General features: G+C 40.8%; 1 protein-coding gene and 1 long non-coding RNA gene across 4 annotated transcripts in view; one reads left to right on the forward strand and one right to left on the reverse strand.

Moving 5' to 3' along the window:
- LOC118428141 overlaps positions 1–4,550 on the forward strand; it is a 27,138-nt gene extending 22,588 nt beyond the window's left edge. For all 3 annotated transcript variants that reach the window (XR_004832608.1, XR_004832609.1, XR_004832610.1), the window contains exons 4-5: positions 3,899–3,998; positions 4,420–4,550. This is a non-coding gene — a long non-coding RNA (uncharacterized LOC118428141). The remainder of the gene's footprint in view (positions 1–3,898; positions 3,999–4,419) is intronic.
- Positions 1–12,297, reverse strand: part of LOC118428139 (filamin-A-like) — a gene marked incomplete in the record, with an annotated part of 29,714 nt that overhangs the window by 8,336 nt on the left and 9,081 nt on the right. Inside the window, 20 exon segments of the mRNA XM_035838123.1 lie at positions 2,608–2,772; positions 3,166–3,303; positions 3,491–3,571; positions 3,821–3,979; positions 4,411–4,584; positions 4,742–4,879; positions 5,077–5,157; positions 5,324–5,479; positions 5,830–6,003; positions 6,255–6,392; positions 6,864–6,953; positions 7,353–7,493; positions 7,816–7,989; positions 8,314–8,451; positions 9,129–9,212; positions 9,726–9,872; positions 10,387–10,560; positions 10,973–11,110; positions 11,535–11,615; positions 11,856–12,002. Of these exon segments, the coding sequence (XP_035694016.1) occupies positions 2,608–2,772; positions 3,166–3,303; positions 3,491–3,571; positions 3,821–3,979; positions 4,411–4,584; positions 4,742–4,879; positions 5,077–5,157; positions 5,324–5,479; positions 5,830–6,003; positions 6,255–6,392; positions 6,864–6,953; positions 7,353–7,493; positions 7,816–7,989; positions 8,314–8,451; positions 9,129–9,212; positions 9,726–9,872; positions 10,387–10,560; positions 10,973–11,110; positions 11,535–11,615; positions 11,856–12,002 (2,718 nt within the window).

Below are 12,297 nucleotides of genomic sequence, written 5' to 3' on the forward strand. Positions count from 1 at the left end.
ATCAATCAATGTAAGCTCATACAAGTTTATTTAACCTCAAAAGAAGTCCTTCCAGAAAAAAGGACCGTTCGTGTAGTAGGTGATCATCAGCCTCAAGGGTTTTTGACAGTTAATTTACATAAGCTATACATCATATCCAGTTGCTTGAGTAACTGCTTTTTTGGGCGTATTAATACCGATGTGTTCAAGGTGGTAAAAAGGTAAATGTTGAGTAATTTCTACAAATTAATGTAAAAAAATGCCATTTCTCATGTATTGGGAAACAATCGTTGCGTACTAGGATATGTACAGTTTGGCAGCGTCAAATTTCGATTTCACAAATCACTTACTATAAGATCGCTAAGATACGGACAGAGATTGCTATTAGAATAAGCTTAGATATTTCCATAGATTTAACTAATCGTTTACAGGTACAGGCATATTTTCGGAAAACGTTTTCTCTAACACGGTATTGAATACCTTGAAATGTCGTTTCCTTCCCAACGAATGAGTAGTCCAACAGAGTCACGACAATCTTTGAAACATCGTACGCTTCGAAAGTGAAAGGACTGCCAGTCACCTCCTTTCCAGAAAAGAACACGCTAACATCATGTTGACCTACGATATCACAGGAACATAAGAAAGGTTAACTGAATATTGAAGATTTTTTCGCCAGTTCTGTTTTGAATTATCAAAATGTGATAACGTTGTATGTATGTTTTGTCTTCAGTAAAGCAAACTTACCGATATCGTGTGGTGTAAAAGAGACCAGGCTGTCTTCCACTTCATAGCGTAAAGGACGTCCTTTGGGGTCTGTGAAGATTTGTCAGATTGATTTGAAAACTAAGACACCATCGTTTTCATAATATTGTAATTATGATCGCAGTCGTGGATGAAGGTGCCCTTCTTTTCTGTTTTTAGCTGCATGGGTCATTTATAGTATTACAGTCAAACCTGCCCGAGCGACCACCTCTTCTCAGCGACCACCTGGCCATTTCGACCGCTTTTTCTCGGTCCCGATTTTTTTTCCCATTGACTTAAGCATTAAGCGACCTTTTCTCAACGACCACCTGGCCAACGCGACCGCGACCGGCCCAAATTGGGACCCATAACGACCGCATCATTTTCAAAATTGAGGTTTTCATCGATTTTTGATGATAACTAGCGCGATTTTGTGCCGAAATCGTTGTAAGAAAATCCGAATTTATAATTAGTTGTTATAGAATTTAAAAAAAAATCTATATCATAATAAAGTGAACGAATGCTGAAACGTATATAGCCTCATACTTTTTTAAAGAAAAATCTGTGTAGCTCATACCTTTTTAAGGAAGATCTGTACGTGTGAGTGCTTTTGTCCAACTGTACTGTATACATTCACCCGTGGGTAAGTACGCTATCGGGACGTACTGGGCATCGAATTCGAAAGGTGCACCGTAGTTATTTCAGATCAAGAACATAGCGACGCATAAAGGCTTTTTTGGTAGTTAAGTGACAGCATCAAAGTTCCCTTACTGTCTAAAACGGTAGTGTACAAATACTTGAGCTTTAAAACACTGTATCGTATAAAAACTCGATAAAAGCTTGGGGTTAAATTTACAATTTACAGTGTGCGTGTTGTATTTGACATTAAAGACCTCGCTTCTTTGCGTGCGTGCAGTGTGCTTGCTTTTGCCATTAAACACAACGGAAACCATTTATACTTTGCATCAGGCATGTTTTGAGTCGATACTCTTCTCAGCGACCACCTGTCCAAATCGACCGCTTTTGTCCGGTCCCCCGGGTGGTCGACTTGGGCAGGTTTGACTGTATACATAGTTTTTAGCTTCATGCGTCCTATATGCCCTCAGGTGTTTAGGAAGAAGGCAAACCTTACTATGTTTTAAAATCGCATTGTCATAATGTTCAAGCAGAGCTTTTAGGGGAAATTGGTGATTTTTCTATCTCGTTTGTCCGACAGCTAAAACACGTCACTATACTCTTGATTGGTGATCTGCTTGTTGATAAATGAGAGAAAAAATTTCATATCCTGATACCTGTCACGTGCACACCAAGAAGGTCGTCGTTGTCGGCACCACCGATGAAGAAGTAGGCTTTCTCATTGACGGGGATCCTGCTGAGGTTCTCTGCCATCACCACTATGTTTTTGGTATCCAGTACCAAGAACTGGAAGGGAGATCCTGCAAGAAACCTGACTACTGACCCACAGAAATCACCAGCACAAGAATGAACCTTGTTTATTACGCGCAACTGCAAGCTGACATAGCTTGTTAGCGGGAATGTCCAAATAGTACACAGCAGACCCTTGCGGAAATGTGCAAATCGTACACAGATTCTTGCGGGAATGTCCAAATAGTACACAGAAATCACCAGCACAAGAATGTACTTTGTTTATTACGCGCAACGCCAATCTGGCCAAGGTTGTAAGCGATAATGTCCAAGTCGCACACATGCCTTTTCAGAAGTTATTTCCTAAAAACAAAACACATGGTGCCCGTGGTATGGCAAATGAATCATGTGCTATGGATTTTGATGTGGCTGTTTTGTTGTTGCTCTAAATAGCCTCTGAACAACAGACGACGAGAACATATTTTGATAGTTTGTGTACACATGTGTGTATGTCTTGTTTACCTGGCACAGGTTTGTTGTTGTACTTCATGTTGACACTGTAGGTTCCAGGTTGGGTGGGAGTATACTGCACGAGATACTGGTCACGAGAAGGCTCCGTCATAACGTCGGGGACGTTGGGATCGACAGTGTAGGTCAACTTGCCTGGACCAGCATCTCTGGCGTCCACTGGGAAGTGTAGATAGGACATTACAATTGATCTCTATGTATCATCAAGTATGTAGAGAGTGTATGACGATGAGCTACCCAATAGGTATTTAGATTCGACTTGGTGGGAGGCAAACCAGTAACGGAATTTTATTAGATGTTTTATTGCCAAGTCATTGCTGAGACCTATTTTACTACTAGTATCTTATTGACAGTACAATAACCGACCATCAGCAACAAGTAACCCACCATCTTTTGCAGGTACCAGGTGACATAGGCAATCAAACTTCAGCAACACAATTCTTCGTCTTCTTATGTCATCACTTAAACGTATCTAAAAGGGAAGTACGTGGCCCTGATATACTGTACATTATGATATTTATGAAAGGCTTTTGAAATATAAGTTTTATATACCTTTGATGTTGACAGGTTGGTTAACTGTGGCAGTCCTGTCTGGATCAGCGCGTATTCTGTTGGCATCGAAAACGTTGACGGTGTAGGGGCTGCCAGACACTTCCTTCTCGTCATAGTGCACCCTAACCTTGTGTGGACCTGTGTGGGAAAAGAAGATAACTGTATTAAGGACATGGCGTGTTGGTTAGCAAATGATTTCAAGAACAACATAGAATTTTCCCCCCACGAGATCCTCATTGTTCTTTGTCACACTATCAGGCTACATTGTAGAGACCAGCAATTAGGTCTTTATTTTGAAGTTCTTTTGGTTCTCATTTTCACTTACCAATCTCTCTTGGAGTGTAGTCTACGGTATACGTTCCGTTGTGTGATGTGATGTTAGCTGGTACATCTTTACCCGTGGGATCTATAGATTTTGAAAAGACGAGTATGTTAATTTTGTAAATTACTTAATTGCTCTTTTTAGTATACTGGATGACATGATATTATATTACATTCGCTTTGCATAGTTGTGTGTTTACAAAAAGTCAAACCATCACAAGAATCTACGCATCATTACCTATAGATCTAAGCTTATAAGGTACCGTTAGACATATAAAAGAAGGATCATTGAGAACATAATACAATAGGACTAATCAAAAGCAATAGAACTTACCGAACACCTTCACCAAGGCATCTTCCACGTTCCCTGGTCCTTTTGTCTCCATGTAAAAAGCGGTCTTCTCGTTCACAGGAAGAGGCAGAGTCTCGCTCACACCATCCCCGTGGACATCAATGGCGTCCATGTTGAACACTTTGCATGGGAATGGGCTCCCTATGGCAGCAACATTGAGGTGTGTTAGAACAGATTATATGAAGAGTCTGTTGATACACGTTTATGTTTACCTTTAGGGAAGGGAACATATCGTTTTTGCTCCGTTTCTTCTTGACTCTAAACAAAATAATAAGGTCAATGACCTGGACCAGACACATGGTTACTGATAAAGTAGCAAAGAACTTGTGGTGTTCTATTACATTATGTAGCAAGTGGTAGGACGGGGGATGGTCACCATAAATACGATTTTGTTTCAGATAAAGATTACTGAGCAGTAGTTTTTTTAGGTTAGACCACGTGAAGGTATATATTATGCATTTACTTTCAAATATCACCTCTCTAGTTTTTATTCATTTTATTTTGTATATGTAACTACAGTAGCACCAAATAAATATCAAATATGATATTTGAATACATCTTTTCAGTTTTACCTTCCACAGGAAGACCACCGTGTCGGATGTGGGCGTTGTAGGTTCCAAGTTCATTGGCGAGGAAAGTCATCAAATGACGCCCGTCATCCGCCTTCCACAGCTCGGAGGGAACCTTGTCCCCATCCTTGCTGATTTCTCCGGTAAGTTCTGCCTTGCCAGCATTCCTGCCATCAACTTGAGGGGTAAAGACACCGTTAACTTACTATGACTGCAACAGTTATACGAACTAGTGAAATTAAATATAGAATTAGCCATGTACATTGCAACATAGAGTAAGAAACTTGTGAAGTTGCTGCAGTACTGCAGGAAGGTGATGATGATGATTTCTTACTTTTCAAAGACACTTGCTGTCCTAGTTTGGCCTTAGGAACGCTTTGCACTTCGACTTTGCTTGGATCAAAGGCATGCGCTATGAACGGGCTTTCCTTGACTTCTTCCTCGCCATATTTCACCATAAACTTGTGGTCACCTGAAAAAACAAACATCGTAAAGTTAGACTTAAAAACTGGCATCAACTCTGTTGTTTGTAGTTTTGTATATCATGCATTTGATATGTTTCTAAAAGGTAACTTTTAAAGGCAGATATTTTTTTAACTCTCAAAAATCTCTAAGTATAAGTGCTTTGATACGAAGATTGATGATTGAAAATTTGAAACATAAACGCACCGACATCCACGGGTGTGAAGTTGACACTGTAGATCTGATCCTCTGCGTTCATTTCACAAGGGAAGTCCCTCTCCGTAGGTCCTAAGTTACAGGAAAGAACGGAATTAGAATCAAACATTATGAAAAGCCCCACAAACAACGTTTCTCAAAGTAACGGCACTAAGTCATATGAATTCTGACAATAAACATGAGAGAATTTGTTTAGAATTAATACATAACCATCATAACTATCTACTTAATATCTTACCGGCCACTTTGACGACCACCTCTTCGTCCCCAGCCTTGGTGGCATCAATCTTCATGATAGCCTCCTTGTTGACCGGAATACTTTTCTGTTCGCCTATCCCTGCCCCCATGACCACTATGTCCTCAGGGGTCGACAGGGCAGTTGTATATGGAGACCCTGCAAGTTTCGATAGTTATACGCTACTGGCTGCAATTCTTATTTACAATATCAATCAAAGTGGTATTTTAGCAAGAGTATCTCTTCGGCTGAAATACAGACTAGAAATTAGGAAGCCATTTTTCTAAATAAAAAATGGAACTCGAAGATACTCGAATTCAATGCTTTCATAGCCTTTTTCAGCCTTCCATTCTTTTCTTTTTATGAGATGGTATGTCACCTAATTCGATTTAACAGCCATGAACCGTCAATTTAAAAGAAAGTAAAGCAACATCTTCTAAGTCTAAGTAAGTTTGATGCCGTTACGCTGTAAAAAAACCTGATGATTTCAGTGACTTAAAAAAACTTACCTTTAACGATGGTGTCATTGAAGGAGAATGTTGTAAGATGGGCTGCACTAGTTTTTGGGGTGAACGTTAGATCGTACAGTCCCTCTCCGACTGAACTCAGTTTGGACGGCACGTCTTGACCACCTGCCGCCACTACAGCCTTCAGGACACCCTGTCCAGCGTTCGTAGTGTCAACTAGAAAAAGAAAATTCAAATGTCTATTACAACCTATGTTTTGTTGAAATGTTATGTAATATGACTCGTAGATAGGTGTTTCATTGACTCTTGGGAACATTCACGCTGCCTGCAACAACATTATTATTGTGTTAAAGCTGCTTCCCGTTTATTGCTTGTTCTATTACAATGCACAGCATTCCCATTTGCTATTGCACTTCCCACACTGCCGTAAGACGTTTTAGCAGGAATGTTAATCTAGGCGACCGTACCTTTGTGACAAACGTCCTTTCCTATCTTCCCTCTCTCCTGTGCGTTCACCTCTACGGCCGAGGCGTCGTACGCGTGGCTAACGAACGGCTTCTGCTTCACTGGCTCTCCATCAAAGAGGACCAGGAAATCGTACTGGCCTAGAAAGGAAACAGGAAACGATATGTCCTCAAATTAGACACGTGGCGTAATCAAATAAAAAAGCACAGCAAATAATATTATGCGCTTAGCAAAACGGAGTTATCTATACATGTGTAGATTATTTTTACTTAATGGTCACCACGTAACAAGACCTGAAGGTCATTTCAAGGTGTGACCCAAAGACTATTTCAAGGTTACGGTTACATTGTACCTGTAAATCGTCTCTTCTCCCTCGGTCAGAAACATCATGATTGAGACCAGCTCAACTACTCACTAAGGGTGAGGACTAAATACCCAACGGGCGAAGCAGGGGATTGCCAAAGAACAACATCGTGTCAATCATGTACTCAAGTCAATGTGCAAATGTCTAGTGGCACCGCCATTTCCGTCATGTATCAAACAGTTGGAGCCCTTATTTTCTAGCATTGACAACTCTGTTGGTATGTAGCGTTAATGTTTAGGCTACGCACCTACGTCACTTGGAAGGTACTCCACATTCGTGACCTTATCCTGGTCAGATGGGGTCACACTGCCGGCATAGTCTGCTCCCTTCCGGGGTCCTGGTTTGGTAGAGACAATAAAATTAACAAACAAATGAACAAAATACCACTCATGTATGTTCCACTCAAAATCAAATGGTGGTTAAAACTATAGAGTATATTTGAGTCAAATAAATCATCACTAGTAGTACTGCGGCGCTAGATTAGTATGCAAGTAAACTGGTAATCTGTTGGAGAGTACATGCATGGTAATTAGTTTGATATCTACAGGAAAGGTACATAAAATTAATCACAAACAAAAGAAATCAAGACTGTGTGAACATATTCACATTGTCGCGCATATGATAAATGACAAGAAGGAAAAAGGGCAGTCAACACATGCTCTGTTGTCTAGCACAGAGAGAACGCTCGCTGGCACACACAGAGCGCTGACGCATGACGCAGGCAAAATTCACAAACCGGCGATCTTCACGGTGACTTCACCGTCACCGGAGCGCGAGGTGTCAATTTCCCACAATGCACGCTGTCCCACCGGAACTAGTTCCTCTCCCTTGACCTTCACATCCTCGGCCGAAGCCACAGTACAGACGTACGGGGAACCTTCAAAAGTGGTGTCCGTTAGTATTGCATCATGATAGATTCGAATTCGTAGCAAATGTTTTTGATTGGTCAAACAATTCTAAAACACACTAAAGTAACAAGACCAATCTGGCATTTGTCAAAGTTCTGGAGTCTAAGAAAAATCCGATGTAAATGTAACAAACTACAGCAACTTGAAAACAGAATGCAGACATGATAAAAAGAGGCACGTGCTTTATAAAGAGAGAGCCAGCCATGCCTATCTAACCAATTGGTCATGCCGTGAAAAATCGTCTTACAGTGATAGACGAATCCGAGTAAGGCTAACAAGAGTTACGTTTACCCGGCACGTCTTCCTTGTTGAACCTTAAGATTGTTGAATACTCCCCGGACCTATCAGGAGTATAACAGAGACTGTATAGCCCGGGTTGGGTAGATGACAATTGACTGTGAATCGACCTTCCGTTGGACCTCACTTCCCCACCTAGCGTTCCTCTTCCAGCTTTTGTGGTATCGACTAACGAAGAACATCCACAAGTGATGAGTTCATTTGTAAGTCGAGTTCTTCTTAAAATTTTCTTTTTGTAATTATGTTAGTTACCATTGTCTAAAGGGAAAGTACTGTATTATTGATAAGGAATGTTAGTACTGTAGGCAGTTAATTTGTGATCAGGTCTCCATATCACAACAATACCTATTCCATTCTGGCCTTTCACATGAAGTCGATACTTGAAATACCAAACATGCACTTAGTACTTTTTCTCTATGTAAAATTGCACAATGGTGAAACTTGTATCAAAGAAATTCACTGATTTTCATAACGCCTAAGTATGATACATACTTTGGATCTCAACGCTATCGCCGATCTTGGCTTTACTCTGATCCGACACTTGGATCTTGCTCGGATCATATGCGTGTGAGATGAATGGGGAACCCTTTATGGTGACGTCATCCTTAAGGACCAGAAACTCGTGCTGACCTGTTTGGGAGCAAACGTCAGTGGCAACCAAGAAGCGCATCGTGTAAAAAAATAAGTTATAACACAAAAGTGCAATGTGACATTCTTACTTTTATGGTAAGTTATTCACTGTACTGTCGTAGAATGATGCTGTAAATATCAGATGATGTACATGTGCTGGTTTTCCAATATTATAATCGTTAGGAGTCTTTACAAATCTGGGAGAAATTTCTGGCTTTACACGAAGAACATCATCCAACGGCGTAGACTGTTCGATCGCTACAATTTGATAAGTTACTCTTCTAGATATTTTAGTCAAAAGAATAAGAATGAAAATGAAACTAGTAATGAAGCAAAATCTTGTAGTTGTATAGTGAGAAGTACCTTCAAGTTGGTTATCAAATGATTCAATTAACTGAAACGATATTAAGCCATGAGAAGAGCTGCAACCGACGTATTATGCTTGAAGGGAAAAGAAAGTCAATTATAAATAATTGTATGTGAGATATTCAGAAGTTAATGACAAGGTAATATGGAAAAATGTCAGTCATCAAAGAAGGACTAGTAGTATCCTCAAACAAAAACACATGCCTAGTGGAGGGCTAGATTTGCCATGGAGTACTGGAATACCTAAAGGAGGCGGGTGGAATGGTATAGAATGAAAATCACACACAGAATAACAAGACTCCAGTCCATACCAACTTCCGATGGTATGTACAGAACTGTGTAGATGTCGTCTTCTTCAACAATCTCTCCTTGCACAGTAGCGTCTTCTGAAGGTCCTAGGAGGTCAAAATGTTAACGTATGTTATCAATCTGTGCTAATGGCATATGATATTTCTATTCTATAGCATACTAAGCAGTACACAAAGCTTAAGTATATTAGGAAACGTGCGTATGAATGGGAATAAAGAAAAACGCCGCAAGCGCCGACTCAAGATAAATTCGCAGCCGCGTTTGCCAACAAACGAAAATGTAGGATGCATGGTTCGCGTAGTAAAGCAACTGAAAATTGAATGTGGGAACAGTAGAATTGAAGCGCATGAGGTACATATTCATTGCAAGTATCGCCACGGTTGTATCGCATGAGACTACAGTAAGGAATTGCTATTAGATAAAGTTCATTGTGTGATGTACCTACCATTTGTTTAGCAACCAGTTTTATATGTTCATTTCTAAAGTGAGTTAACAAACTTATAGCGTGTTGTCTTCTCTTCGTTAAATCCGATGAAAGAATTTATATTTCCGCTGTTTATATAGCATTGCATACCTTGCGGTAAAAAGTTCACACAAACCTGCTATTTTGACGACCACGTCCCCTCCCGGAGTCTTGCTAGCGTCCACCTGGAACTTTGCGAGTTTCCCAACAGGCACGTTCCCTAAGCCTTCCCCGCTCACCGCGATGTCGCTCGTGTCGAAGTTCTCGTACACCAATGGAGATCCTTATATGTGAAGAGTTAACAGGTTTCAATATGTGGATTGGCAAAATAGAGACCACCTGGTAAGGCTTAAAGTGATACTCTGCAAATGAATATAGTTTTGTATGTTTATGGGATTGCAAGACATTTCATTATGATGGTCATGAAATAATCATGTATATGCGTTGCCCTCGATACCAGATTCAAACAACCATGGCTAATTATGAGCTGCATATAGGAAAAACTTGACGATAGCACGTCCAGGACAAAAGATACAAAAGGGTGTTTTGCTGCAGTACCGACGTCACTTATCCCAGTGGGCATAAAATTGAACTTGACCTTTTCCTTCTCAATACCAATTAGGCAATTTACATACTTAGTATCATCACAATCGAATAATCTAGAAGTAATAAGAAATAAGAAGTTCTTAGCTCATACAGACCACAAACATTCGTAAACACTAAGACACACGCACGAGACTTGCACCCAAAGCAACATATTCAATTTTCAGCATGGGGGTATACGTAGATATTCATACCTGGAACTGTGACGTCATTGTACTCGGCGTGGACTTCATACTGCCCCAGCCGCTTGGGCTGGAAGGAGACCTTGTATTTCCCGGTGTCCAGTTTATCGCAGTTGTGAGGAACGGTCTCATCCTTGGTGGTCACAGACGTGTGCAGGATCCCTGGGCCAGCTTTCTTTGTGTCCACTGGAAAAAATGACATCGATGTCATGAGGGATACTATGTGCTTTTTTTTATCCTATTCGTCTTATATACCCAGTCAGCTTGTAAAGAACTTGTGACTTTCTAAACATAGATTAAGAATACTGTTAATATTGTAATTATAGGAGATTGACCACCTTAGATAAACCTAAATGTGACACGGTAATTAGCAGCTGGTTTCTTCGCCAAACGCCAACATGTATTATACATGCAGTTGTTTTCACCTTGTTTAGTGTTGCTAACAATCATTAATGAGATAGCTAACTGGACATCGCTAAACGCGATGTATTGTGTATTCATTAATGTTTAAAACTAGTGCCGTTCAGACCATAAAAGGCATATGAATATTGTATCTTATATGTATGATAAGTGCAAATTTTGAAGAAGAAATACTTACCGATACTGGACACATATCCTAGTTCGTCCCTCTTGCTGAGTGGACCAAGGCTGACGCGGTTGACGTCATACGCATGCACGGTCACGGGGCTACTGGCCACGGTCAGGCCCGCGTACTTGACGTTCACCTTGTGGTCACCTTCAGGGAGGAAAAGATGTTGTCATCATATGGAGACTCTAATTGTAGTCAACTACAGCTCTTGCATTGTAAAGACAATGGTCAATAGTATAGTGTGTATTGTGATGGTCTTGCAGTCTCCGAGCGGACGTGAGCAAAAGAGAGGAATTTGGCCAAATAGCGACAAATAAGTTGACATGAAGGATTTCAGTCAGTCCTTTGCAGTCTATTCAGCTATGCCGATCAGTTCACTTCAAGGCCAATTAGCCCCTACTATTAGGCTTCTATTCCTAACTTGGCCTAAGTCCCGTATCATTATTCGGCCGGTTTGGAGTATAGTAGAGACTTATGCTCTTGCCTATTTCTGTTACAGTGATATTACTTATGCGCTAGCTTAGACTGTTATCTGATATAAACCACGCACGTGGAAGAGAGAATAGCTCACCTGGTTCCGTGGGTGTGTATGTTGCCGTATAGATGGATCCATCTTTGTACATATCGCAGGGGACGTCGCGGTCTACCGAGTCTATAACAAAGACATAAACAACATTGTCTTCCAAAGTTCAGGGAGGGGTTTAGAATAATCCTTGCAGACTATCTTATCGGTATTTGTGTTGCATGTATGTAAGTAATATGCTTCCCAAGACGGTTCTTATGTCTTATTGATTTGTAGTAGTGTAATGGGTTACAATTGAAACAGCTAGAGAATATACCCTGATTCAGCTTTCAGCATCTAAATTGATATTGAGCTAGTACCATAACCAACCTGACACAGTTGCCACCACGGGAGCATCTCCGGACTCCGTGGTGTCCACGTTGAAGGACACGGTCTCCCCCACTGGTAGATAATGTCCTCGTTTGTATCCCTCACCGCGGACTACTACCTGGTTCGGATCGATGACTGGGCAGCGCACTAAAGAAATAAAATAATGAAAATGATATCATTATCTATGATCAATTGTCTATAATGATTGTAATTGTAAAAGGTACTAGTATATAACATTATGCTCGTTCGGAGATTTGAGAGGTGGAACAGTCAATGTGACTCCTCCACGCGACTCCCCTATGTTGCCCCCGCTAGCGCAGCTGGATATACCAGTACAAACCAGATTGGGCCTGACCTGCATACACCAAGAGTTCTCCCTCTTCTCTAAACATTAAACAATTTCCGCTCTAAAACCCTCCCGCGGGCAAAACCAGTATAACCA

The sequence above is a fragment of the Branchiostoma floridae genome, chromosome 12, assembly GCF_000003815.2.
Source record: "Branchiostoma floridae strain S238N-H82 chromosome 12, Bfl_VNyyK, whole genome shotgun sequence".
Lineage (NCBI taxonomy): Eukaryota > Metazoa > Chordata > Leptocardii > Amphioxiformes > Branchiostomatidae > Branchiostoma > Branchiostoma floridae.